Below are 26,999 nucleotides of genomic sequence, written 5' to 3'. Positions count from 1 at the left end.
TTTGACACTCACGTTGCTAAAGTGGTTAGAAAGACCTTCTACATTACCCACCTGATCATGAAGGGATTCACATCCAGATCTAGTGAGGTCATTGTTCCCCTGTACTCTTCACTTATCAGACCAATGATCGAGTACAATGCCCCATTCGGGATGTATCTCACCCGACATCTGCAGCAATTGGAGAGACCCCAAAAGTTCCTCACCAAAAGGATAAAGGGACTCCAAAATCTGTCATATGCTGCCAGATTGAAGAAACTCCAGCTCTATTCAGTCGCATACCGTCTGCTCAGAGGTGACATGTGCCTGACATACAAGGCCATGTCCAACCCGGAATTAATGGACATGCTCCACCTCAAAAAATCCAAATCCACCAAAACCACTAGAGCAAGCGACTTAAACCTTAGCACGGATATAAATAGGACATGCTGGAGTCAGAGACTCCCTATGCTGTGGAATAAAATCCCGGTCCATGTGAGGCACAGCACCTCGCTGGCTCTGTTCAAGAGAAATCTTGACCTGTGGATGGGAGATCGTAGGTTTACCCCGGGAATCATCTCTGTGTCACTGCTGGACAGAGGCACAACAAACTAATGGTACAGTATTTTTTCATATAAGGGGTGGCGTAAGCCACAAAACTTTGGGCTAGGCTTATAAATGCCTTAGGGCAGATAGCCTAGTATAAACCTATGAGCCTAATTAAGTCATCTAGATAAGTATAAATCTGGACCCCTCTTGTTTTGCAGAAGGCAATCATAGAGGCTAAGCACTTTGTGAAAATCCTGGGAAGCAGTAGACAAGCCAAAGGGCAGAGCAGAGAACTGAAAGTAAAAGTTAAAGTAAAAGTAAAGAAAGTAAATATTGTGAGAAGAAATAGTCAGGGAATTATTATGGCTAGGCTTGTATAGACCCTAGGGCCAATAGCCTAGTACCAACCTATGAAAGTGATTGGTACCTGCTCTGAAACACAAAAAGCTTCTGCATGATTCCTCTATAGGAATGTATAAGTAAGCATCATTTAGGTCGAGGGTGACCATTAAGGCCTGAGGAGCTATCATGGGTAGAAGCTTTTGAAGAGTCAATATTCTGAATTTTGGTACCAGCGAGGACTGATTGAGGGTAGACAGGTCTAGAATAGGCCACCAAGAGCCTTCCTTTCTAGAAACCAGAAAAAGACTGAAGTGGAACCCCTTTCTTTTTTGGTGTTCTGGGAATGGCACCACTGAGCCCTGAGAGCACAGACTGAGAATTTGAGAAAGGGCTTCTGTCCTTTGATTTCGTAAAATATCTGGGAAACCTGAGTATCTTAATGGCTCTTTGAAAGTGAACCTGTAACCATTTGAGATAATATTCAGAACTCATTTCTCTGAGGTGATGAGGGACCAATTTTCTTTGAACAGGGACAGCTTTCCTCCTGTATTATTGGGAGAGGGTGGAGGTAAGGGGAGGGGGAATGGGAGAGTCACTGCTGCTTTCTGACAAGACCCTGTGGCTTATAACTTCCCTGCCTGGGGGTTTCTGAGGACCAGTGCCTGGGTCTTTGTGACTGGTGCTGTCTTTGAGGTTTTCCCTCTGGAGTTTCTTCTGTCTGCTTTTTGAATGAGCAGGAAAAGACCAGTGTTTAGTGAGAAAATTCCTACTAAACCTAGGAGGCTGAACTTGGAGGAAGTCTTTAACAGTCAGCATAGAAATTGTTCATCTTCCATATTTTTAAGCACAGCCTCAGCTTTTAGCCCAAAAAGGAAGTCCTTGTCCAGGGGAGCATCCAGAAAGTTGGACTTGACATGGTCTGGGAGGATCTGCTCCCTAAGCCAAGCATACCTCCTAATAACAGAACTAGAGCCTGCAGCTCAACTGGAGGCCTCCATAGCATCATAGCTGCAGTGTAAGGAGTGTCTATCCACCTGGAAGCAAGAATGACAAATGGTCCAACAATTCCTCGGAAATGTTCTTCTCCTCCAGGGAAGATGTATTTTGCTTCATTTGATCTACATAGTTTGTTGGTATTTGATCATATGAAAAGTATAACTGTGTACCTACAATAAATGTAGATGTTCAAGTGTATTCACTGTTGCAGTCATTACAATAGGGTTATCCTGCTGGCAGGCTACCCGCAGTCGGCCTGAATTCCAAAGTCTAGGTCCGGCATCGGTTGCTGTCGCCTCCTCCCTGACGTCAGTGCGCCAGGGGTATAAAAGATGCAGCCGACGCCATTTTCTTCAGTTTTTCTTGCCCCAGATGTCAGGTGCCCCTAAAATGGTAGGCTAAATTATGCCAATAAGCATGCATGTACAAAAAACAACTTTTCCTTCATCTACAAGCAAATACACCACATAGGTTGTATAGAATAGAGAAATACAGATAAGTCCCAGCAAAGGAAGAGGGGGATGGAGGGAGAGTAAAGTACAGTTTTGTACCTACCATAAATGTAGATGTCCGATAGGTATGCATCTGCAGTCATAACATATGGGTTGTCCTGCCTCAGGCAGCCCTTCGGTCGGCCGGATTCCAAAGTCTGGGTCTGGCCTCGGCTGATGTCGCACTTTCCCCGACGTCAGAGCTTCTGGGGTATAAAGGAATCAGCCGACGCCATTTTCCTCAGTGTTTCTTGCCCCAGATGCCAGGTGCCCTCTAGGAAGGCTAAATTTGGATAAATGCTGAAAATTCCAAACAGTAGCAAATTATAAACACACACATATATATATATATATATATATATACAAACAAACAAATACACCATAATAGATTCCCCCAGCTAGCTGAAAGAGGGGTAAGCACCCTAGGAATACCACAGAGGGGAAGGCGGGTGGGTAATCCTGACTGCAGATGCATACCTATCGGACATCTACATTTATGGTAGGTACAAAACTGTACTATGTCCTTCAAGGATGCATCTGCAGTCATAACATATGGGTAGAATACCATAGCCAAACTGGGGGAGGAGGTACTAAGAGAAGGATGGTGTAGTTAAGATCCCCTGCAGTACTGCAGTTGCAAACTCTGCACGGGATCTGGAGTATAAAGGTACATTGTAATGCTTGGCAAATGTATGCACGGAGCTCCCAAGTAGCAGCTTCTAAAATGTCCTTGGTAGCCACCCCTCGTAAGAAAGCTGTAGTGGTGGCTGTAGCCCTTGTGGAATGAGGCCTGATATTTTCAGGAGCTGTCTTTCCATGAAAGGAGTAGCAAAAGCGAATGCAATTTCCTATCCATTTTGAAATTGTCTGTTTGGAAATTGCTCTTCCTTGCACCCCAGTTGCATATGCTACAAAAAGTTGTTCAGTTTTTCTGTTGGTTTTAGTTCTGTCCAGATAGTAGCATAGTTGTCTGTGTATATCCAAGGTGTGCAAAAGTTTTTCTCCTTTGTTCTGTGGGTTAGGGAAGAATGTGGGCAAATGAATAGCTTGGTTCAAGGATACCCTGGATACCACCTTTGGCATGAAAGTAGGATTGGTTCTCAGTGACACTCTATCCTGGTGGAAAATAAGAAAAGGCTGCACTGCCATTAATGCCTGTAACTCGGATACTCTTCTTGCTGAAGTGATTGCCAGAAGAAAAGCAGTTTTCCAAGATAAAAACTGTAGGTCTGCTGATGCTGCTGGTTCAAAAGGAGGTAGTGTTAATTTTTCCAGCACAAAATTGAGATCCCATCCAGGTAGAGGGGGTCTCCTTGGAGGTTTAACATTTTTGATCCCTCTCAAGAATTGTCTGAGAAGAGGGTGAGAGAAGATAGGTGGATCCATATTGTATTCTGCTGAAATTGCTGAGGCATGAATCTTAATAGAAGAATAAGACAGGCCATTGTGGAACAATTCTGCTAAGTATTCTAGGATGTGTGCTAGGTTTGCCACTGTGACATCTGTGCCCTTTGATGTGCTCCAAATGAGAAATCTCTTCCATTTAGCTGAGTATGTCTTCCTTGTGGAGGGTCTGCGAGCCTCCAGGATAATGTCCTTCACCCTCTGAGATAAAACAGTTTGGTTTTGTTTTAAGGAATTTTCCAGGCAGTTAGTTGCAATGTTTTCAAGTTTGGATGCAGGGTCTTGAAATTGTTCTGCGTTAGAAGAAGAGGCCATAGGGGAAGAGGCCATGAGTTCGCCTGAGACATGCTTCTCAGTAGCGGATACCAGTGTTGTCTTGGCCAGGCCGGAGCTATTAGTATCACCTTTGGCTGTTCCTCCCTGATCTTCAGTAGAACCTTGTACATCAATGGGAGAGGTGGAAAGGCATATACTGTTAGGGCATTCCAGCTGAAAGAGAGAGAGTCCACCCTCCAGGCTTGTGGGTGGTATGTCCTTGAGCAGAATTTCTTTAGTTGGTGGTTGTGTGGGGAGGCAAACAGATCTATCTCTGGCGTTCCCCATTTCTTTGTTATGAGTCTGAAGATGTCTGGATGCAACATCCATTCGTGTGCATCCGTGGTAGTTCTGCTTAGGCTGTCTGCTAGTGAATTCTCTTTTCCTGGTACGAATTTGGCCTGCAGCTGGATATTGAGATTCAGGCATAGGTTCCACAGATTCATTGCCATCCGGCATAGAGGGTAGGAATGTGTGCCTCCTTGCTTGTTTATGTACCACATGACCGTGGTGTTGTCTGTCCTTATTAAGAGATGTCCTTGTTGGAGGAATGGTTTGAATGCCTCGATTGCATGCCTCACTGCCAGCATTTCCTTTTGGTTTATGTGCATGCTTATCTGCCCTTGAGGCCATAGGCCTTGGATACATTTGTCCTCCATGTGTGCTCCCCATCCTCGGTCTGAGGCGTCCGTGGTGATGGTCTGTCTTGTTTTTGGTTTGTTGAAAGGCAACCCTCTGTTGGACTGGCAGGCCTGAGCCCACCACAGGAATTCCTTGTGAAGGCATGGAATGATTGGTATCATGGTTTCCAGACTGTGACTGTGTTGAGACCATACATTCCTTAGGTACCATTGCAAATTCCTCATACGCAGCCTGGCATGTGGAATCAAGATTATGCAGGATGCCATGTAACCCAGGGCCTGCAGGACTTTCCTTGCAGTAAGCTGAGTTTGTCTTGTCAAAAATCATGAAATAGTCTGGAAGCTGTTTTTGTTTTTCTTCTGTGAGAAAAGCCATCTGAGTGATTGTGTCCAGATCCCCACCCAAAAAGGTTATCCTTTGGGATAGCACTAGCCTTGACTTTTGGATGTTGACTGTGTATCCCAAGGCCTGTAGCAGGTGTATGACATAGGCCAAGTCCTTTAACAAATTTTTCTTGTTGTCCGCTTGTATTAGGCAGTCATCCAGGTAAGGATAAATTTGAATTCCCTGAAGTCTGCAATGTGCAATTACTGATGCCAGGCATTTCGTGAATACTCTGGGCGCAGAAGATAATCCAAAGGGCGATGCTGAGAATTGATAATGCTCTGATCCTGCAAGAAATCTGAGGTGTCTTCTGCAATCTGGTCTGATAGGGACATGCAGGTATGCCTCCTTGAGATCTAGAGTCACCAGCCAAGACTTCTTGCCCAACATGGGAAGAAGTTGCTGTAGGGTCAGCATTTTGAATTTTGGCACAATGAGATAAGTGCTCAGTGCGGACAGGTCGTGAATAGGCCTCCATTGGTTTTCTTTTCTTGGTACAAGGAATAGTCTGGAGTAAAATCCTTGGCCTTGTTCTGTAGAGGGTACACTTTCTATTGCTTTCATCTGAAGTAAATTGCTGATTTGTTTTAAAGCCTCTGCCTTCTGGTTTGGTGGAAGGTTTGGCATTCCGCCCCTTTTTGGCAAAGTGTGGAAGTGAAACCTGTATCCTTTGTCTATTGTTTGCAATGTCCATGTATCCTTTGTAATGCAATGCCAGTTTTTCAAGAATAAAGCCAGCTTTCCGCCCAAGGGAGCTTCCAGTTGATCCCTGGTAGGCGGAATCAGAGTCAAGTCATTGAGTCTGTCCTGTGGTTGTGGTTGTAGTTGTCGCTGTGGCAGTACCTCTCTGGTTGGCAGGCTGCCACTGACGGCCCCTGTAGGCACCCTTTGATTGACCTCTGCCTCTAGGGCATCTGTTCCTGCCCCTCGGTGCTCTGGAGGTGTCTGGAAAGGACCAATTCTTTGTAGGCCAGTTTCTGCTGAACCTCGGAGGTTGGACCTGCAGGAATTCCTTTACTGTTTGCACAGATTTTGCTTTTTCTTCCACCTTCTTTAGAATCTCCTGTGCAGGGGAGCCAAATAAATGTTGTTTCTCCATTGGAGCATCCAGGAGTTTAGCCTTGACATGGTCTGGCAAAGATTGCTCCTTCAGCCAGGCATGCCTACGAATTACTGCCCCAGTCATAGTTGATCTAAATGAAGCCTCCAGTGCATCATAGCCACATTTTAAGAAATGATTACTGACCTGCTGAGAGTTGTGTACCAAATCCTGAAAGGATTTACGGTCTAAAGGTTCAGGAGAAGAAAGCTTCTTATTTAGCTGATCTAACAAAAATGCTTGGTACTGTATCATATGGAATTGACAGTTTAATGCCCTGGCAGAAAGAGTAGCAGATGTATAAACCTTCTTTCCCCATCTCTCTAATGCTCTAGACTCTCTTTCAGAGGGTAGGGGATTTTTGGCAGTAGCAGCTGCAACCCCTTTAGGGCCCTGAGAAATGGTTTCTGGGTCTGCAGCATGGGCTTTATACAGGTGGAAGTGAGAATCCGGGACCCAGTCATATCTGTCAAGTTTGGCAGGGGCCGGGGGGAGAGAATCAGGAGCACTACTGACATCATTGTACACATCATCAATTCAGTTAAAACAGGTGGTATGGCTAAGGGCCTATGCTGGGGCAAATGCAAAAAGGTCCTTAATCTTTTTCTAGAATCAGAGAAATCCTGACCCTGCCATTGAAAGTGTTCCCTCATGGAGTGTAAAGTCTCCCCAAAGGAAAATTCTTCAGGTGGGGAGGCAGAAGGAATGGAATCTTCTGCATCACAATCCTCATAAGGCGAGTAGGCCCCTTCCTGATGGTCTGACAAATCAGATCCATCCGTGGAGTAATCTGAGGATAGAGGCTCAGAGGGATCAGTCCTGGGCCTTTTGTCTGGAGGAGGTTGGGAGGCCCTGTCTGGGTGAGGTTGGGAACCCCTAATTAAGGATATAAGGTCCTCAGCAAGACTGAGAATCTGAGAACTAGAGGAAGGCCTGTGGGAAGTAGATTTGGCAGGCAAAGCTTTTGATAGTTTGGCAGCTTTAGCCCTGGAGAAGGCCTTAATAGACATAGAAGCTGGGGGTCTAGCTGCCCCACGTGCAGGAGTAGAACTGTCCAAAGGAATGGTGTCGGACAATTCTTGAGCACTAGCTTCGGTAGGGAGTTCTGAAGCCGACTCAGCCGGGGCCTCTCTGGCCTCGGTGGTCGGAGGTATGGCTTCGGTAGTAGTAATAACCGTGGACTCGGTTTCAGCCGAAACCGAGACACTCGCGGTAGGCCTAGCCGTGGTTTCAGCCGAAACCGTGGGGCGCGAGTGTCGGTCCTTTTCCTTGCGTTTTTTGACCATATGCAAAGTCGGAGTCTCCGACGGCATTTTGTAAGCAAAAGCGGTACCAAAAAATTCCTCTGCAAACTCCGACCGACGTCTAAGAGTCCGTCGGTTGAAGGAGGCACAGGCTAAACAAGCTGATACATCGTGGTCTGGGCCTAAGCAAGGAAGGCAGTAAGAATGGAAATCCTTATGAGGTATTTGTTTCCCACAAGTTAAACAATTATTTACTTTGTCTGACATCGGCTGAGGCAAGAAAGAGTCCCCAACGGGGTACTTAGCTTTTTTCGAAGTTTTCGGTAGCTGAAATCTCTGGATCTGACCGACCGGCACTTGCGAACAGCTTCTGCTTCGGGCACCGGGCGGCAAGAAAGACTGAGGAAAATGGCGTCGGCTGATGCCTTTATACCCCAGAAGCTCTGACGTCGGGGAAAGTGAGACATCAGCCGAGGCCAGACCCAGACTTTGGAATCCGGCCGACCGAAGGGCTGCCTGAGGCAGGACAACCCATATGTTATGACTGCAGATGCATCCTTGAAGGACATCCTGGACTGCAACAGTGAATACACTCGAATATCTACATTTATGGTAGGTACACAACTGTACTATGTTCATCGTGTTTCACTGTTGCAGTCATTACAATTGGGTTGAATCCCAAAGCTAAGGTTGGGAGGCTGGTGCTAAATAGGATTAGGAGAGGCTATCAGGCCCTGCAGAACTGCAGTGGTGAAGCCCGCCCTGGATTTAGAGAGGTAAGTGATAGTGCTTTGTAAAAGTATGCACTGAACTCCAAGTTGCAGCCTCTAAGATGTCTTTAGTTGGTACTCCTCTGAGGAAGGCTGCTGAAGTGGCTGCTGCTCTGGTTGAATGTGGCCTAATGCCCTTAGGCACTGATTTGCCATGCTCTGAATAGCAGAAACGAATGTAGTGGCCTATAAACTTTGAAATAGTCTGCTTTGAGATAGGCTTTCCTTGTGATCCTGCAGCATATGCCACTAGAAGTTGTTCAGTCTTTCTGAAAGCTTTGGTTCTGTCCAAGTAGAAGCGTAGCTGCCTGTGAATGCCCAAAGAATGCAGAATTTTCTCACCCTTATACTGAGGATTTGGATAAAAGGTAGGCAAATGAATTGTTTGGTTAAGGGCCACACTGGACACTACCTTAGGCATAAATGTAGGGTTTTTCTGCAGAGAAACCCTGTCAGGATGGAAAATGATAAAAGGTTCCACAGCTATGAGTGCCTGTAACTCTGAGACTCGTCTAGCAGGGGTTATTGCTAGAAGCAGAGCAGTTTTCCAGGATAAGAATTTTATATCAGCCACAGAGGCTGGTTCAAATGGAGGCAGTGTGAGTTTTTCCAAGACATAGTTGAGGTCCCATGCAGGTATTGGTGCTCTCCTTGGAGGTCTTATGTTTTTGGTCCCTCTGAGGTACTGCCTTAGTAATGGATGAGAAAAAATAGGTGGATCTGTATTGTAATGAGCTGAAATGGCAGAGGCATGAATTTTAATTGATGAAAAGGAAAGGCCTTTATCAAGCATCTCAGTTAGGTATTGCAAAATCTGAGGAATATTGGGAACAATCATGTCAAAACCTTGTGCCTGGTTCCAAGCGCAGAATCTCTTCCATTTTGCTGCATAAGATTTTCTGGTGCTAGGCCTCCTGGCCTCCAAAATAACATCCATCACTGCTTTAGCGAGAGGTGTGTCTTGACTGGCTACATTATCCGCCAGGTTCAAGGTCCTGAGCTGGCTGTGCAGTATCTAACTGTCTTGTTGGGTCAATAAGTGAGGAATCTGAGGTAATGTTCAAGCTGGGCATTGAGACAAGCTCTTTAGGATTGGGTACCAGTGCTGGCGGGGCCAGTCTGGGGCAATCAGTATCATTTTTGGTCTCTCTTGTCTGACCTTGAGGAGTACCTTGGGGAGGACAGGCAGAGGAGGAAAAGCATATACTGTTAGGTCTTTCCAACTGAAAGATAGAGCATCCACTTTCCATGCTTGCTTGTGATAAGTCCCTGTGCAGAATTTCTGTAGTTGGTAGTTGTGAGGGAAGGCAAATAGGTCTATGTCCGGGCATCCCCAGTTCCTTGTTATCATGCTGAAGACTTGTGGATCCAATTTCCACTCGTGGGGATCCATAAGGTTTCTGCTTAGTTTGTCTGCCAGAGTATTTGTCTTTCCTGGCAGGAATTGTGCTTCCAGATGTACTTGGTAAGTCAATGCTGTGTCCCACAGGTTCATGGCTAGTATGCAGAGGGGGTAGGAATGTGTGCCTCCCTGCTTATGTACCACATGACTGTAGTATTGTCTGTCCTTGTCAGTAGTTGTCCTGGATGAAGTAGATCCTTGAAGGCTGTCAGGGCATTCTGAACAGCTAGTATCTCTTTTTGATTGATATGTAGATGCATTTGACTTGCGGATCATGTGCCCTGAATATATCTTCCTGCCATATGGGCCCCCCAGGCATAATCTGATGCATCTGTTGTCAATGTCTGCCTGGCTGTGGGTAAGGTGAATGGTTGTCCTGTGTTGTGGTGGCAGGCTTTTGCCCACCATCGAAACTCCTGTTGCAGGCAGGCAATTAGGAGAATTATTGTTTCCAGGCCGTGGCAATGTTGAGCCCAAACACTTTTTAGATACCGTTGAAGTTTCCTCATATGCAGTCTTGCATATGGAATTAACAGAATGCAGGAAGCCATGAAGCCCAAAGCCTGCCGAATTTTTCTTTCCGAGTAACTGGGTTTTTGTTGCCAACATCTTGAAATAAGTAGTCAGTTGTCTGTGTTTGTCTGGCATGAGATAAGCCATCTGGACAGTTGTATTTAAGCTTGCACCCCAGGAATATTAGCTCTTGAGAGGGTACAAGTTTTGATTTCTTTTTGTTTACTGTGTACCCTAAGCCTGTTAGTAATCTTTTTACAAATGCCAGATGCTATAGTAGAATGTCCTTGTTCTCTGCTTGAATAAGGCAGTCGTCCAAGTAAGGATATATTTGTATTCCTCTTTGTCTGCAAATTACAATGACTGGTGCCAAGCATTTTGTGAAGACCCTGGGCACAGTGGATAAGCCAAAGGGCAGTGCATTGAGTCAGCTATAAATCTGAGGTATCTTCTGCATGATTGTCTGATTGGGACATGCAGGTATGCCTCTTTTAGGTCTAAAGTCACAAGCCAAGCCTTCTTGCCCAGCATGGGCAGAAGCTGCTGCAGAGTTAACATCTCGAATTTTGGAATATCCAGGAATGTGTTCAGGATAGACAAGTCCAGTATTGGTCTCCAGGCTTTGTCCTTTCTGGGCACCAAGAATAGCCTTGAGTAGAATCCTAGTCCTTGCTCTTGCTGTGGTATTAGCTGGATGGCTCTCATGTCCATGACTGCTGAAACTTGTTTTTGTGCCTCTGCCCATTGATTCCGTGGCAGGTCTGCCATAACGTTTGGCCTTGGCAGGGTGTGGAAGTGGAACCTGTAACCTTGTGATACGATATTTAAGACCCATTTGTCCTGGGTGATCGTGTGCTAGCTTTGAGAAAAAAAGTGCTAGCTTTCCCCCCAAAGGGGTTGCCAGAAGATAAGTGCTTGGTGCTAGCAGAGGAAAGTTATTGAGACTGTTTCCTGTATGGCTGTGATTTTTCTTCTCTGCTTTTGGAGGTTTAGGCTCATTGTTTAGGCCTGTATGAGCCTTGGAGCTGTGATCTGCCTCTGGGGCATCTGTATCTGCCTCTTTGTGGCCTGTCTGACACTGGAAAGGACCAATTCTTTGTAGGCTAGTTCCTGCTAAATCTGGGAGGCTGTACCTGCAAGAAATCCTGACTGTTTGCATAGGTTTAGCCTTATCCTCCATTTTCTTCAACACCTCTTCTGCTTTAACACCAAACAAAGCTTCATGCTGTAATGGAGCAACTAATAGTTTTGCTTTAACATGATCAGGCAGATTTTGTTCTTTTAACCAAGCATGCCTCCTAATGGCTAGGAATACAGTAAGAATGAAAATCCTTATGAGGTATTTGCTTCCCACAAGAAATACAATTATTAGCTTTTTCTGACATCGGTCTGGAGCAATGTAACCGCGGCCCTGCAGGAGGCCTCTAGAGAATCAAAACCACATTGCAAAGTATGCTTTCCCACTTGTTCAGCTGCATGCAATAAATCCTGCATTTCTTTGTTTTCTGCACATTCTGAATTTGTCAACATTTTCTGTTTAAGCAGTGACATAAGATATTGCTAATATTTAAGCATATGAAACTGGCAATTTAAAGCTCTTACAGCCAAGGTAGCAGAAGTATAAATCTTTTTCCCCCATCTGTCTAGGGCCCTAGAATCCCTATCAGAGGGGATAGGGTTTTTTGCAGTGGAAGCCTTGACCCCTTTGGGGCCCTGAGAGATAGTTTCTAGGTCAGCAGCAGGGTTTTTATAAAGAAATTTATGTGAATCAGGAACCCTGTAGTATCTGTCTGGCTTAACAGGAGCTGGAGGTAGAGAGTCTGGACAGTCTGAGAATACATCATCTACAATGCCTAAAACAGGAGGGATAGCAAGGGGCCTATGCTGAGGTAATAAAAGGAAGTCTCTGAGCCTTTTCTTGGATTCTGAGTAATCTCGTCTCTCCCAGTGGAAATGCTCCCTCATAGTATGCAGTGTTTCCCCAAAAGAATATTCCTCAGGAGGAGACGCTGAAAGGATAGATTCTTCAGCATCAGAATCCTCATAGGGAGGAAGAGAATATTCCTGTTCAGAAGAGGAATCAGAGGAAATGGAAACCTGATCTGAAGATTCATATTCTATCTCTTGCCTAGGCCTCTTATCGGGAGGGGGATGGGAACCCCTTATCAAAGTAATTAGGTCTTCGTCCATTTTAAGCATCTGTTTTTTAGGCATGGCGGCCTGTCCAGGAGAATGCTGTACTTGTTTCTTTGTCTTTAGGGCTGCTTTAGTCTTTGCCTTTGAAGCTGAAGTAGGGTTCACATATAACTGTGTAGGCCTGAAAACACCCTCAGAAGCTGATGCCTGCTCAGCGGCTCTGGACCCATCTGAGGGAATAGTTTCCGAGTGTCCAAATACCTTGAGTTTCCAGCGGCCTAGTCAGCTCCACGTGGGAGTCGGAGGTGGCCTGTGGCTCTGAGGTAGTGGGCGTCAGGGGCTGCAAAAGTGCCTCACTGAAAACCGGCGAACCAGCGACAGGCCTAGCGGAAGCCTCGTCGTCGGTTTTGGACCTCGGATGCCTGTCCTTTTCTTTTTCTTTGCGCTTTTTATAAATTCCGGTAGTTGGCTGTTCTGACAACATTATATAATTGAATCTTCTGCCAAAATAATGAAATGCAAAATTGTACCGGTGCTTAATAGTGTGTTGGTGAAATCTAGCACAAAACCGACAACTAGTAACGTCGTGGTCAGGGCCTAGGCAAGGAATACAGTAAGAATGAAAATCCTTATGAGGTATTTGCTTCCCACAAGAAATACAATTATTAACTTTTTCTGACATCGGTCTGGAGCAAGAAAAAAGTTTCCCCAATGGGGTACTTAGCTTTATGAAGACTTTGGATCTGAAATTCGAATTTGAAAATCTCAGGAGTCGGCCGACCGGCACTTGCAAACTGCTTTTGCTTCGGGCACCGAGCGGCAAGAAAGACTGAAGAAAATGGCGTCAGCTGCATCTTTTATACCCCTGGCGCACTGAAGTCAGGGAGGAGGCGACAGCAACTGACGCCGAACCTAGACTTTGGAATTCAGGACGACTGCAGGTAGCCCGCCAGCAGGATAACCCTATTGTAATGACTGCAACAGTGAAACACGATGAACATCTGACAGTTAAGGGATCTAATGGCTAGGGTAGTGGAAGTGTAAACTTTGTTTTTACCAAACCTATCAAGGGCCCTGCTTTCTTTGTCAGCAGGTAAAGGATTTTTTTGAAGAGTTAGCCCTTGCTCCTTTGGGTCATAGCATGACAACCTCTGGATCTGCAGAAGGATTCTTAAAGAGGTATTTATGTGAGTCCAGCATCCTGTAGAACCTGTCTGGTTTTCAAGAGGTTGAAAGAAGAGAATCTGAGTTCAAGGAAAAATCCATAAAAACATCTTCTACAACCTTCAACACAGGAGGAATAGCTAAAGGTTTATGTTCTGGCAGGTCAAGAAAAGTACAGTTGCGTACACTTACCATAAATGTAGATGTTTGAGTGTATTCACTGTTACAGTCATCACACTTGAGTTATCTCCCTGCAGGTAGCCCTCAGTCAGCCTGAATACCAGAGTCTTGGGATTTCTGCATCAGATGCTGTCGCCTCATCCATGATGTCAGGTCGTCAGGGGTATAAAACATGCAGCCGATGCCATTACATCAGTTTTTCTTACCCCAGATGCCAGCAGCCCCCAAAATAGGAAGCAATCAAATGGTGTGGAACACCTCCAGTAAAAAGTAAATACCATTTCCATAAGATATGGCCAAAAAAAGAGGACAGGTAGAAAGTATAGAAAGACAGGGGTCTGGGGGGAGGGTTACCAGGACTGCGACGGTGAATACACTCGAACATCTACATTTATGGTAAGTGTACACAACTGTACTATGTTCTTCATGTTTCACTGCTGCAGTCATCACACTTGGGTTGATTCCCAAAACTGAGGAAGGATGGAGGCAGTCAAGAAGTAGTAGAGCTGGCTAGCAGGCCTTGTAAGACTGCTGTGGCAAATCCAGCTCTGGATTTAGAAAAAAACAGGTAAGTGGTAATGCTTGGTAAAGGTGTGTACAGAACTCCAGGTTGCAGATTCCAGAATGTCCCTGGTAGGGACTCCCCTGAGAAAAGCTGTAGAGGCTGAGGTAGCCCTAGTGGAATGAGGCCTGATCCCCTGTGGGGTAACTTTTCCATGGTGTTTGTACCAGAAATGGATGCAGTGTGCTTATCCATTTAAAAATGGCTTGTTTCGAAATAGCCTTGCCCTCTGCCCCTGTAGCAATGCTGACTAGCAGCTGATCAGATTTTCTGAAAGGTTTAGTCCTGTCAAGGTAGAACCTGAGCTGTCTGTGCATGTCCAAGGAGTGCAGGATCCTTTCCTCTTTATTCTGAGGATTAGGAAAAAAGGTTGGCAAATGGATGGATTGGTTTAAAGCCACACTGGATACCACCTTGTGCATTAAAGATGAGTTAGTTCTCAGGGAAACCCTGTCCGCATGGAAGATAATGAAGGGTTCCACAGTCATAAGGACCTGTAACTCTTCTTGCTGAAGTGATGGCTAGCAGTAAGCCTGTTTTCCAGGAGAGGAATTTTAACTCTGATGCAGCAGCAGGCTCAAAAGGGGGAAGTGTGAGCTTCTCTAGTACAAAGTTAAAGTCCCAGGCAGGAGTGAGAGCTCTCCTTGGGGGTCTTAAATTGTTAGCTCCTCTCAGGAACTGTTTGATCAGAGGGTGAGAGAAGAGTGGTGGCTCAGTATAGTAATGAGCTGAAATGGCAGAGGCATGAATATTAATTGATGAGAAGGATATGCCTTTGTGGAGCAGGTCTGATAGGTAATCTAGGATTTAAGGCAAGGAGGGCACGGCTGTGTCCTTCCCTTGAGAATGACTCCAAGAACAGTATCTATTCCACTTTTCTGAATAGGATTTCCTAGTACTGGGCCTCCTGGCCTCAAGGATAACATCCAGCACCTGTTTGCTCAGGGTTGCTGGTGATGTATTCACGGAATAAGCCAGGCTGCCAGGTTCAGGGTTTGCAGCTGAGGATGCAAAATCTGTCCCCCCTGCTGGGACAGCAGAGAGGGGGTCTGCTGTAGGTGCCAAGGTGCCACTGCTGTCAGACTGCATAGGAGTGGGTACCAGTGCTGGTGTGGCCAGTCTGGCGCAATAAGGATTGTCCTTGGCCTGTCCTGTTTGATCTTGAGGAGTACTTTCGGAAGGAAGGGCAGAGGGGGAAAGGCATAGATTGAGAGGTTTTCCCATGTGAAGGATAGGGCATCCACTTTCCATGCTTGGCTGTGGGGAATTCTGGTACAAAATTTGATTAGTTGATGGTTTTTGGGGGGATGCAAAGAGGTCCACCTCTGGTGTCCCCCCACCTATGTATTAGAAGTTTGAATGAGTTTGGTTCCAGTTTCCACTCGTGTGGTTCCATCAGATTTCTACTGAAGTCGTCTGCCAGTGAATTTTGTTTGCCTGGCAGGAATTGAGCTTGCAGATGCACTTGGTTGCTTAAGGTTGTGTTCCACAGAGCCAAGGCTAACCAGCAGAGTGGGCAGGAGTGAGTTCCCCCTGCTTGTTTATGTACAACATAACTGTGGTGTTGTCTGTCTTTATCACGAGTTGTCCTAGCAGGATAAGGTATTTGAAGGATGTCAGTACATTCTGTACAGCTAACATTTCTTTTTGATTGATATGCAGGTGAATTTGTCTTGGGCTCCATTTGCCTTGAATGCATTTGCCTGCCATGTGAGCCCCCCCATGCATAGTCTGATGCATCTGTTGTCGGAGTTTGGATGGCAGGGGGCTGTGAGAAAAAGGGGTCCCTTGTTGTGGTTGCAAGCCTCTGCCCACCAAAGGAACTCTGTCCTTAGGTAAGGAATGATAGGAATCACTGCTTTCAGGTCCTGGGAATTTTGACATGAGACTTTTTAAGTACCACTGAAGTTTCCTCATATGCAGTCTTGCATATGGAATCAGTAAAATACGTGAGGCCATGAACCCTAGGGCTTGCAGTATTTTTCTTGCAGATAGCTGGGTTTAGGTGGCCAGTAGTTTGAAATAAGTTGTCAAATAAACCTGCTTTTCTGGAGTGAGGAATACCATCTGGGAAGTTGTGTTTAAGCTTGCTTCCAGGAATACAATCTTTTGGCTGGGTATCAGATGTGATTTCTTTTCGTTGATGGTATACCCTAGAGAAGTCAGGAGTCTCTTTACAAATGTCAGGTGCTGAAGTAGCAATTCCTGACTGTCTGCCCGAATCAGGCAACTGTCCAAGTATGGGTAAATTTGAATATTTCTAAGCCTGCAGTAAGCAATGGCTGGAGCCAGGCACTTTGGGAATACCCTGGGTGCAGTAGATAAGCCAAAGGGAAGTGCAGAGAACTGATAGTGCATAGAGCCTGCCCTGAAACGTAGATATTTCCTGCAAGATTCCCTTATGGGGATGTGCAGATAAGCTTCTTTTAAGTCTAGAGTGACTAGCCAGGAGTCCTTGGCTAGCATAGGAAGGACCTGCTGGAGTGTAAGCATTTTGAATTTTGGTACCACCAAGAAGGTGTTTAGGGTTGACAGATTCAGAATAGGGCGCCAAGAGTTCTCTTTTCTGGGCACCAGGAACAGCCTGGAGTAGAAATCCTGTCCCCTTTGCTCTGTTGGCACAGGTTGAATAGCCTGATACTGAGAAAAGAAAGTACTTGCTTTTGGGTCTCTGTCCACTGGTTTGCAGGAAGGTCTGGCAATCTGCTTGGGGTTGGCAGAGAGTGGAAATAGAATCTGTATCCCTGGGATACAATGTTTAAGACCCATCAGTCCTGGGTAATATACTCCCAGTTTTTTGCATGCAGGGCGAGTCTTCCTCCTAGGAGTAAAAGTACTTTGGCATGGCTGGGAAGGATTAAGGACAAGTCATTGTGAACTTTTTCCAGGGCTTACCACTCCCAGTTTTTGAGGAGGGGAGCACTCCATTGTTTAGATCTGTGCATACCCTGAGACTGTAGTCTTTGTGGTCTGTTGCCCCTGGGTTTGGGCTGAGAAGGTCTGGAAGGGACTAGAAAGGACCAGTTTTTTTGAAGGCCAATGCCTACTGAATCTAGGTGGCTGTACATGTAAGAAATCTTTAACAGTTTGCATGGATTTAGCTTTTTCCTCCATCTTTTTAAGGACTTCTTCTTGTTTAGACCCAAACAAACATTCTTGGTTTAATGGAGCATCAAGTAATTTTGCCTTGACATGGTCTGGCAAGATTTGTTCCTTCAGCCAAGCATGCCTTCTGAGAACAGACCCAGTGACAGCAGCCCTGGAAGATGCTGCTAAGGCATCAAAACCACACTGCAAAGTATGTTTACCAACTTGGGTTTGCAGAATGCATTAATTCTTGTAAGTCCTTATTTTCTGCACAATCAGGAATCAACATTTTTTGTTTAATTAGCTCAATAATATGCTGCTGGTACTTCAACATGTGAAAGTGGCAATTTAAAGCAAGAGTTACAGAGGTATATACCTTCTTACCCCATCTGTCTAGAACTCTAGAATCCCTGTCCGAAGGGGTAGGGTTTTTTGGCTGTAGAAGCCTTACTACCTTTAGGTCCCTGGGAAATGGTCCCTGGATCCGCAGTGGGATTTTTAAAGAGAAATTTGAGAGAGTCAGGTACTCTGTAATAATTGTCAGGCTTTCTAGGGGCAGGAGGTAAAGTATCAGGGGGAAAGCTGGATTCCATGAAGACATCATCTACAATATCCAGGAAAGGGGGAATAGCTAGAGGCCTATGCTGAGGCAAGTCTAAAAATTCCCTGAGTCTCTTTTTGGACTGTGGGTAGTCCTGGTATACCCAGCGAAAATGCTCTCTTAGGGTATGCAAGGTTTCACCGAAAGAAAGGTCCTCTGGGGGGGAAGCTGAGGGAATTGAATCCTCTGCATCTGAGTCCTCATAGGTAGATAAAGGTATGTCTTGGTAATCACAGGGGTCAGAGTCATCAGACTCATGGTCTGAAGAATCAGAAGGAAAATCAATTACTTGTCTTTTAGAGGGGGAAGGCTGGCTTTCCCTAATTAAAGTAATAAGGTCTTCAGCCATTCTAAGCATTTGTTTCTGTGGCATGGGAGCTTGAGAATGTGCTTTGGTCGTCGGTTTCATAGGTGTACTGCAAACTCTGGGCCTGAGAAATTCGGTAGATTTAGTCATTAACAAAGCAGTCGGTTTAATACAAACATTGGGAGGTCTGAATACACCCTCAGAAGCCGGTGCCTGCATGGCGGCTCCGGACCCGTCTAAGGTAAGGACATCCACAGGTTCCTTAGTTGAAGAAGCATCTCGCGGCATACTGGACTCCGAATGGGTCTCAGCAGAGGCCTGTTAATCTGTGGAAGCGGGTACCAGGGGCTGCAAAAGCGGCTCACTGAATACCGGCAGACTGGCGACTAGCTTAACGGAAGCGTCATCGGCAGTTTTGGACCTATGCGGTCTGTCTCTGTCTTTATCTTTGCGTTTTTCGGAAGATCGGTAGTCAGATGGCTTACTGAAGCCATTTCGGAATACGGAGAATGAGAGCAAAAGAATTTACAAACAAAAATAGCCCAATGACGAATAGTTTGGGCATTGAACAAGGCACAAAACCGACAGCGAGGAACGTTGTGGTCTGGGCCTAAACAGGTGATGCAGTAAGAATGAAAATCTCTGTGAGGTATTTGCATTCCACAAGCAAGACAATTGCTAACTTTTTCTGACATCTGTTAGAGCAAGAAAAAAGGATCCCCAACGGGGTACTTAGCTTTAGAAGACTTCAGGTTTGAAACTTGAAAAACGAAAAATTTCATGTAGCTGCCGACCGGCACTTGCAAACTGCTTCTGCTTCGGGCTCCTGCTCGGCAAGAAAAGCTGATGTAATGGCATCAGCTGCATGTTTTATACCCCTGACAACCTGACGTCATGGATGAGGCAACAGCATCTGATGCAGAAATCCCAAGACTCTGGTATTCAGGCCGACTGAGGGCTACCTGCAGGCAGATAATCCAAGTGTGATGACTGCAACAATAAAACAAGAAGAACATCTGTCTAACCCTGTTTTTTGATTGTGGGTATTCCTTGTCCTCCCAGTTGAAAGGTTCCCTCATGGCATGGAGAATTTCCCCAAAAGAGATGTCTTCAGGGGGCAAAGCTGGAGCCAGATTTTCATAATCTGAATCTTCAAAAGAAGTAAGAAAAGGTCCCTCCTCACAGTCAGATTCCTGGTCAGAATCCGCATCAGAATCAAGAGGCTCAGAGAAGACTTCAGGGGTAAGATCCCTCTTCCTTTTCCTGGGGAAGACACCAAAAGGGGTTGGCTAGCTCTGACTATAGAAATAAGGTCTTCAGCTAACCTCACTTTGACTTGCATCCTTGTGCATGGAAGTCAGTAGGCCTAGGCATAGGGCCTGAGGCAGACAACTTCTTAGAGGTAGCTCTGGCCTTGGGCCAAGGTACATCTGCAATCCTAATGCCAGTCTCTCTGTAAGAATGAGCCAATATAGGCTGATGCCACAAAGGGATGTTGTCAGTAAACGATCACTCGTCAGAAGCCACGGTCTTGCTGAGTGACACCAGACCTGACCAACGAACTAAGAATCAAGGCTTGTGTAGAAGCTGAAGTACCTGATGGCATGTCGGACTCTGGACGGGTCTTGACAGAGGCCTACATCACCACCTCAATTGCAGAAGGGGGCTGTGAAAGAGCCACGCTTACCTCAGCAATAATGAGCCTTGGGGACTGGCAGATGTAGAAAGAGTGTCATCCGAGGCCTTAAGCTTGGGTGTTTTTTCCTTATCTTGCCTATGCTTAGGGAGTTCAACCTCAGGATGACCAGCAGACACTATCGGACAATGTGAAGTAGATGGAAGACTTAGATGCTTAGCTAAGATCTCGGCCCTATGCCTGACAGACCTAGAGTTGAAACAGTTGCAGAAACAACAATAAGGAATGTCGTGATCAAGGCCTAGAGAGATGACACACAGCAAATGGAAGTCTCGGTGTGGGATTTGCTTACCACAGTGGAGACAACTGTTAACCTTAACTGACATGGGTTAAAGCAAGGAAAAAAAAGAGTTTCCCAATGGGGTACTTAGCTTTCAGATGACCACTCTGGTGTGTACCGACTGATACCCTGAAATACTGCTTTAGACCCTGACAGCAAGAAAAGACTAATATCATGGTGTCAGCTGGCTCCCTATATACCCAAGCATACTGAAGTTGAATAGGGCATCCAGCAGCCTAAGGAGGAGGGAGATTTTTACTCTGGTAGTCAGTCTGGTCAAGGGCTTACACAGCAGGAAATCCCACAAGTCAGGACTGCAACAGTGAAACACGAAAAACATGTAGAGGAATGTGCGAAGGTTCTGAAAATTCTTTATGCAACAGCTCGTAGTATTTTCTGAGGAAATGAGAAACCTCAGTGTTCTCCCACTAAAAACACTGGCACATTCTGGAAATAGTCTCAAAGAAAGAAAAATACCCACAGTGAGATTCAGAAACTGAGCTCTCCTCCAAGTATGAATCAGAAATCTGAGGAGAAAACTCTGTATCTCTCCCTTCATCTTCCTGCCTAGATACAGCATCTTGAATCTCTTCAGGAAAGGGGGTACCCTTTTTCTTTTACCAGAAACTACTTTACAAGAAGGATGAACAGAATAAATTAAATCCTGGCTCAGACCCAGTAAACTACTCATGTCTAAGGAAACTTGAGGAGCACACACATTTGTTATTTTTGACTGAAAAAGAAGAGTCGTTACATGTTAGTTTTCTGTTTTTTTTTCTTACAGGAAAAATGAGGTCAATTGTGTTATTAGCGGCAGCATCAGCGTCCCTACGGACAGGCACATTTTTACAAAACAGAGAAGCCTTCCCTGTTTCCTCTCCCAGGATCTACAAGAGTGGCTCTCACTTGTCCACTACTCCACTAAAGGGATCCCAGCAGCTGCAGAAGATGTGGCTAACCCCTGGCTCATAGTGGTTGCACGTGCTACACTAGACTGATCTGAGGTAAAAGATGAGTGGTTTGAGGTACAGCTAAAGGCTACAGCAGAGGCATCCATCTGTGGCTGAGGCAAATTGCTAGCCTCCTGTGGTGGCAAAGCCTATTTGCTTAACTTTTTCTTTTTGTGACTGGAAGTAGTACCTACCGTGGGACTGACAGTTTGTTGCATGGTCAAGCCGGAAATGGTGCCTCTCTTCCCAAGAAAAACAAGCAGCAAAAGTCAATAAAACTTAAAAGTCTTTAAAAGTAACTTTTTTCACATAAAAAGAGTAAAAAGCAATTTAAAATACTTTGCCAGTTTCAAAAAGTAAAATAAATACAACTTTTCAACAGAAAAAATGGTGTTCCATCATTTTAAACAGCTTTTAAACTGAAAAGAAAAAGGGAGCTCTCATTCAAAAGTACAATACCGTCTCAAGCGTCTGTTAAAACATAAATTCCGAGCTTTAAAATAACTTTCCTGAACAGCAAAGTGTTATTAAATAAACTTTTTTTTTTAAATAAGGCTTTTCCCTAAAGGGAAGTTATTTGCCCAGCAAAAGAACAGCACAAGCCGACTGTCAACGCTTAAAAGCCTCAGAGCAGCATATTCTTCAGCAGCGTGAAAGCTCTGAAGGGCTTGGTGTCCAAGCCTGTCTTTTTACTCAGCTCAAGCTGATGGATGGTTTGGGAACATGGAAGCTGGCCGGCTATTATATCCTATGCAGGATATAACCCACACAGCTAATGCTACTGCAGCAGTGAGATCAATATGATGAATATCAGATATGTCCATTGGGAAGAGTGAGCAGTAATTCACAAATTAATAAATAAAAATAATATAATATTGTTCATACACAGTGTGGCAGTTGAAACCAGAAACATTCCGCCCTCACAAACAAATTATTAAGTCATCCTCTTAGCAGCCACATGGCAGGAAGGATAAAAGCACTGGATATGACTGTGAACATTTTTTAAGTCTTATTTTCAAAAAGTCATTATTTTGCATGAAAATAGGACAAGAACACCTATTAGCAGTCACTGAACCTTCTCAAAAAGCCAGAAACAAAATGCAGATGCTGCATTCAGTTCTACACCTATGAGCACGATCTGTTAAAACTTCAAGTTCAAAACATGTTTAAAACTCTTAAAAAATAAAAGAATAATAATTGTAAAGTGAAGGATAAATAGATGGAATAGGTTGAAAGTCCCACACAATAAAAGCATGATAAAACACTGTCATTATCACAAAATGTCACATAGACCACCAGAAGACAAACACAGCAGAACAGAACAACAGGGTCAATAAAGAAAATACCAGGTGAGCAGGAAGATTTTTTTTTAGTTAATTTACTTACATCAAGAATTTCTTTATTTGCCTTTGGAGACGTGTTCTCTCTCAACACCTTAATTGCAACTGGAATCTTGATATCTTCTTCATCAGGAATCCAGACACCCTTCATAAAAATATATTAATCAGTGGACATCACAACAGTTCATATTACATTAACGTGAAGAATCATTATAAGAAACACTTTATGTGCTGTCTGCGTTTCTACCTGATATACAGTACCAAAGGCACCAGATCCTAGAACTTTCAGCTTTTCCAGCTCTGTTTCCCTCAGGATTCTCATCTGTGCTTGGTTGGGCACAGCTCCACTAGGAGTAAGTGGTTCGACCAGCTGCAGGAAAAATGAAATGATTCTAGTATCACAAACTTTGTACTGAATGCCTTTCCAAAGCAGACTTTGTACTGAATGCCTTTCCAAAGCAAAGGGATAAAGAAAACAGTAATAAGGGAGAAACAGAAAGTTAAAGTCACTAGTATAGAAGGAATATAATTCACCAACTAAGTACTCCATGGAAGAATTACAGCATACTGGGAAAAGGGGTACACTTTTAAACAGATTAAGCTACAGCACACTCACCATGCTTGGCAATGCTCATTTAATAACTCCTTACATACTTGCTAAAAAAAAGCTGAATATTAACGGTTCTCTCCAAGAAAAGCTTAGCAGGTAAGAAATTTCATTACCACACATTCTGTTCAGTATATGGGTCCCTATCAGTTTATTAAATTAACATACGACCGAAATTTAAAAGTACGAGACACGAATATCGAAACCTTAGAACGATGAACGCTCACAAAATCAGAACCTTGAAAACTGAAACAACACTTTTTTTAAACCACAAAGCATCTGAATGGAGATCACGGTACAGTGAGGATTGGGAAATTCACCTTTTTCCCCAATATAGTGTGATCTCGGAGTTGGTATATATAATTTGGAGGGGGTGGGGGTGGGGGTGCAGGGGGAATGCCAACCTGCAAAAAAGGGAAAAAAAGGTAGTGAAGTTCAAAAGTACATTCATTATTTTACTGAACTGGTTGTCAGCCAAAAAGAGTTCCATGTATTCAGTAGCAGTTGCTGTTAATCACAGTGTAGTTTAAAGGGACAGATGTCAATTTCTCGTAAGTGTTTTTTATATATGTAAAACAATACTAGATTGGATGTGCTTAAGTCTTTTAAGTTCCAATTTTGTGAATGTTTGTTGTTCTGAGGTTTCAATGTTGTCTCTTTCTTTTCAGTTTTGGTCATATGTTAATTCGGTAAACTGACATAGATCCATATATAAATATATATATATATATATATATATATATATATATATCAAATATTTACATGATCTCAGTAAAATATGAAAAGGAAATTGTGCAAATGGTATTTTCTTTCATGTGGGGTTTAAGATTAAACACAGTGAAAAGGTGCGTTGTACATTAGTGAAAATGAAGGGGGACAGATTACTTAATCCAGTTGTTTACTCTGCTTCTTAAACTTTTATGGAGTATTAAAGTAGGTAAAGAAAGAAAATGAGGACTTATGTACAAAAATATCTGGGAGATGACAAGAAAAAGAAAAAGAGAAAAATATGTGAATGAAAAAATAAAAAATTATCACGAAAAATAGTACCACGGAAAATAAAAATTAATTACACAGAGAAAGATGGATGAGGTACAATAAAGTAATGAAAAAATACTACTATGTAAATCCATGGGAAAATTCAAAAAGGTGGTGCACCACGATAATAGAGTGTCAGGATTTCCTATGGAGACTGGTAATACATAAGTTACCAGTAAAGGGGAATATGTCATATAAAAAAAAAACTTGAAAGAAGGAAGAGACAACAGTGCATGTTTTTTTTTTCTGAAATGTAAAAGAGTGGTTAAACTCTGGATAAAGCTGGTGAAGAAAACTACTTTGAGAATATGACTATGTATGGACATTATAAGAATAAGAAGAATTAATATGTGAGAAGGGTAGATAGTTTATTTTATGTAATATGGGTTATTTGGAATTAAAGACTGAATGACATTTTATTTAATGGGAAATGGATTTAATCAGATACATTGCAAAAAAATCAGAATATGGTTGTGGAAGAAGGAGTGTGGATCAATTATGGAACAACAATGAGGGTATTACAACAAAAATGATAAATAGTAAGAAACAGGAATGTGTATATATGTACCTGTAAATACTTAAATGTTTTTTTATGTGGTGTTAAATAAAAGGACTCCTTGGCTTTTCCTGCTCACCCATCTCTGAATCCCTCGGATGTAACTTTCACCAGATCAGCCCCCCTGCTCTTTAAAAGTAACTCACTACTAAGCCTCAGGAGCGATGAATCTGATTAGTAATGAGCATATAGCCTGGAAACCATCACTCGTGGTAGCTGGTCATTTATCACTGCTATGAGAATGGCTGGTGCAAGGATGTCAAGATGTCATTGTTGCCCACCACATTATCCTCAGATGTCTTGCAAGGCTCCTGGTCTCCATCAGCAGTCAAACAAGCATTAGGATTCCCTAAACCTTAGCACAGGAGGGCTGGCCATCAGCCCCTTTATCCTACCCCCGGCCAGCCCTATGCTCTTCTGTCATAACAACGTGTCATGATTTTGGAATTTAATGAGTTTGTTAGCCAGAACAAATGCATATGTTTGGTATGAACCAAACAGCAAAAAATGCAACCCCTATGTGGTGGACTCTGTCCCCCTACCCTCTAAGTTGCATACACCAACACCAATGTTACACAACGGTGAAGAAAAGTGGAAAAATCCCTGAAACCTGATTTGTCAACTTACACAGTAAAACACAGGGCAGTCAAACTCACTGCAATATTAAATTTCTGCACTAAAGCCTCTAGTCCACCAATGAGTCAACCACCTATTATGCTAAATCCAACTCCTTACCAACTCTCATCACGCTTTTATCTAACTGACAATAATACAACTACATCTTCACAATCTCTAACCAGCTAACTATCCCCAACCCCTCTCCACTACTACTGCTATCTCCCATAGAAATTTCTATTACCTGAACTTCCTCAAAACTCCTTCGCAATTTGTAAACATCTTCACTCTATAATTATTTTACTGTTTCCTAATTAATATCTAATTATAGCCGATTCCATTAACTAATATTTTACTCTATTCTTTATTCTTGTTTTAACTGTCATATCATTACTATTCTACGTATGTACATTTATTATATAAATCTAGCCTTCTACCCAGTCTGTAAAATGGAGTATTTCTTCATGGGCATCTGCTGAAAATGGGACTTGTCCCTAGTTGAACTTCCCGGTAAACAAAATTGGAAGTTATGTACTTACCATAACTTGGTATCTGTGTTGTCTAATTTCATTATTTCTCACTGATGCATCCTAGATCCCAAATCAGATCCAATTCGGCCTCTAAGAGTATGATGAGAGTCTCGAGTTCCTCCCTCTCCCATAATGCCTCACATCTGCCCTAACGCCTCAGATTGAGTTTGCTGCTCTATAAGCAGCTTATCATAGAAATTTATGCCCATTTTATACATGTATACACACTTAGATAGTAATGCAATGAAAAACAGACATAATCTGGAGCTCAAACTAGGAATCTTTGGGATCCTAATTCCTCTAGATCTCTCTAAGCAGATTAGGCTGGGGGGGTGGGTGGATGGATGGAATATGAGGAAGAATGAAACTGGATAACACATATACCAAGTTATGGTATGTACATAACTTCCAAATCTGATTTTGTCCATTTCATTCTTCCTCACTGGTGGGTCAGAGTCCCCAGCTATGTAACTCCTTGGGTGGCCATTATGGAAGAATATGTTGAAGCACCATGGAGCCAAAGGATGTTCTATTTCTGGACATAATGTCTAACTTATAGTGAGACTCAAAGGTATGAGGTTTGGACCAAGTAGCTGCAGCACAAATTTCATCAGTAGAAGTTCTCAAAGAACAAGCACATGAAATGGACATAGACCTAGTTGAGTGTGCTTTTGGAGGGTGTGGTAGTCCCATACCTTTTAATAAGTAAATGGTAGAAATGCAATCAGTAATCCATTTCAACAGAGTGATCTTTGACACTGCCTGGCTTAAATAACTGGATGAAAAGGATATGAACAGTTGTTCAGATCTTCGATGTTTCTTTGTCCCGTGCAGATAGAAACGCAATTGTCTATGAACATTGAGGAGATGTAACATGTACTCACCTTTGTTGGAATGGTTTGGGAAAAAGGTTAGTTTTTATAAACACCCTGTCTTTATGAAAAAGGAGATAGGGTGGCTTGGAAGATAATTCTTATAATTCAGATACCCTTTCTGGGGAGGTTACTGCTACAAGCAAAATCATTTTTCAAGATAGAAACTTTATGTCATAAGAGTCAGCTGGTTCAAAAGATTTCTGAGTGAGGGCTTGGACAATGGTTAGATCCCAAGGGGGAGAGGGGTCCTTGATTGGAGGCCTAAGTAACAAAACACCTTTCATAAAGGTTTTACACAGTTTGGATTCAGACGCAGAATATTTTCCCATGTAAAAATTGATAATTGCT

At 43.6% G+C, this 26,999-nt stretch overlaps 1 protein-coding gene across 1 annotated transcript in view; it reads right to left on the bottom strand.

Annotated features, from left to right (window-relative positions):
* The window catches only part of ERBB2 (erb-b2 receptor tyrosine kinase 2), a 2,110,185-nt gene that overhangs the window by 462,571 nt on the left and 1,620,615 nt on the right, over positions 1-26,999 (bottom strand). The window contains exons 19-20 of the mRNA XM_044071955.1: positions 22,678-22,800; positions 22,477-22,575 (exon numbers count right to left, since the gene is read on the bottom strand). Coding sequence (XP_043927890.1) covers positions 22,477-22,575; positions 22,678-22,800 — 222 coding nt within the window. The remainder of the gene's footprint in view (positions 1-22,476; positions 22,576-22,677; positions 22,801-26,999) is intronic.

This window comes from Protopterus annectens, chromosome 5.part0, assembly GCF_019279795.1.
Source record: "Protopterus annectens isolate FY-2018-M chromosome 5.part0, PAN1.0, whole genome shotgun sequence".
Lineage (NCBI taxonomy): Eukaryota > Metazoa > Chordata > Ceratodontiformes > Protopteridae > Protopterus > Protopterus annectens.
This window is presented reverse-complemented; position numbering and strand designations above follow the sequence as displayed.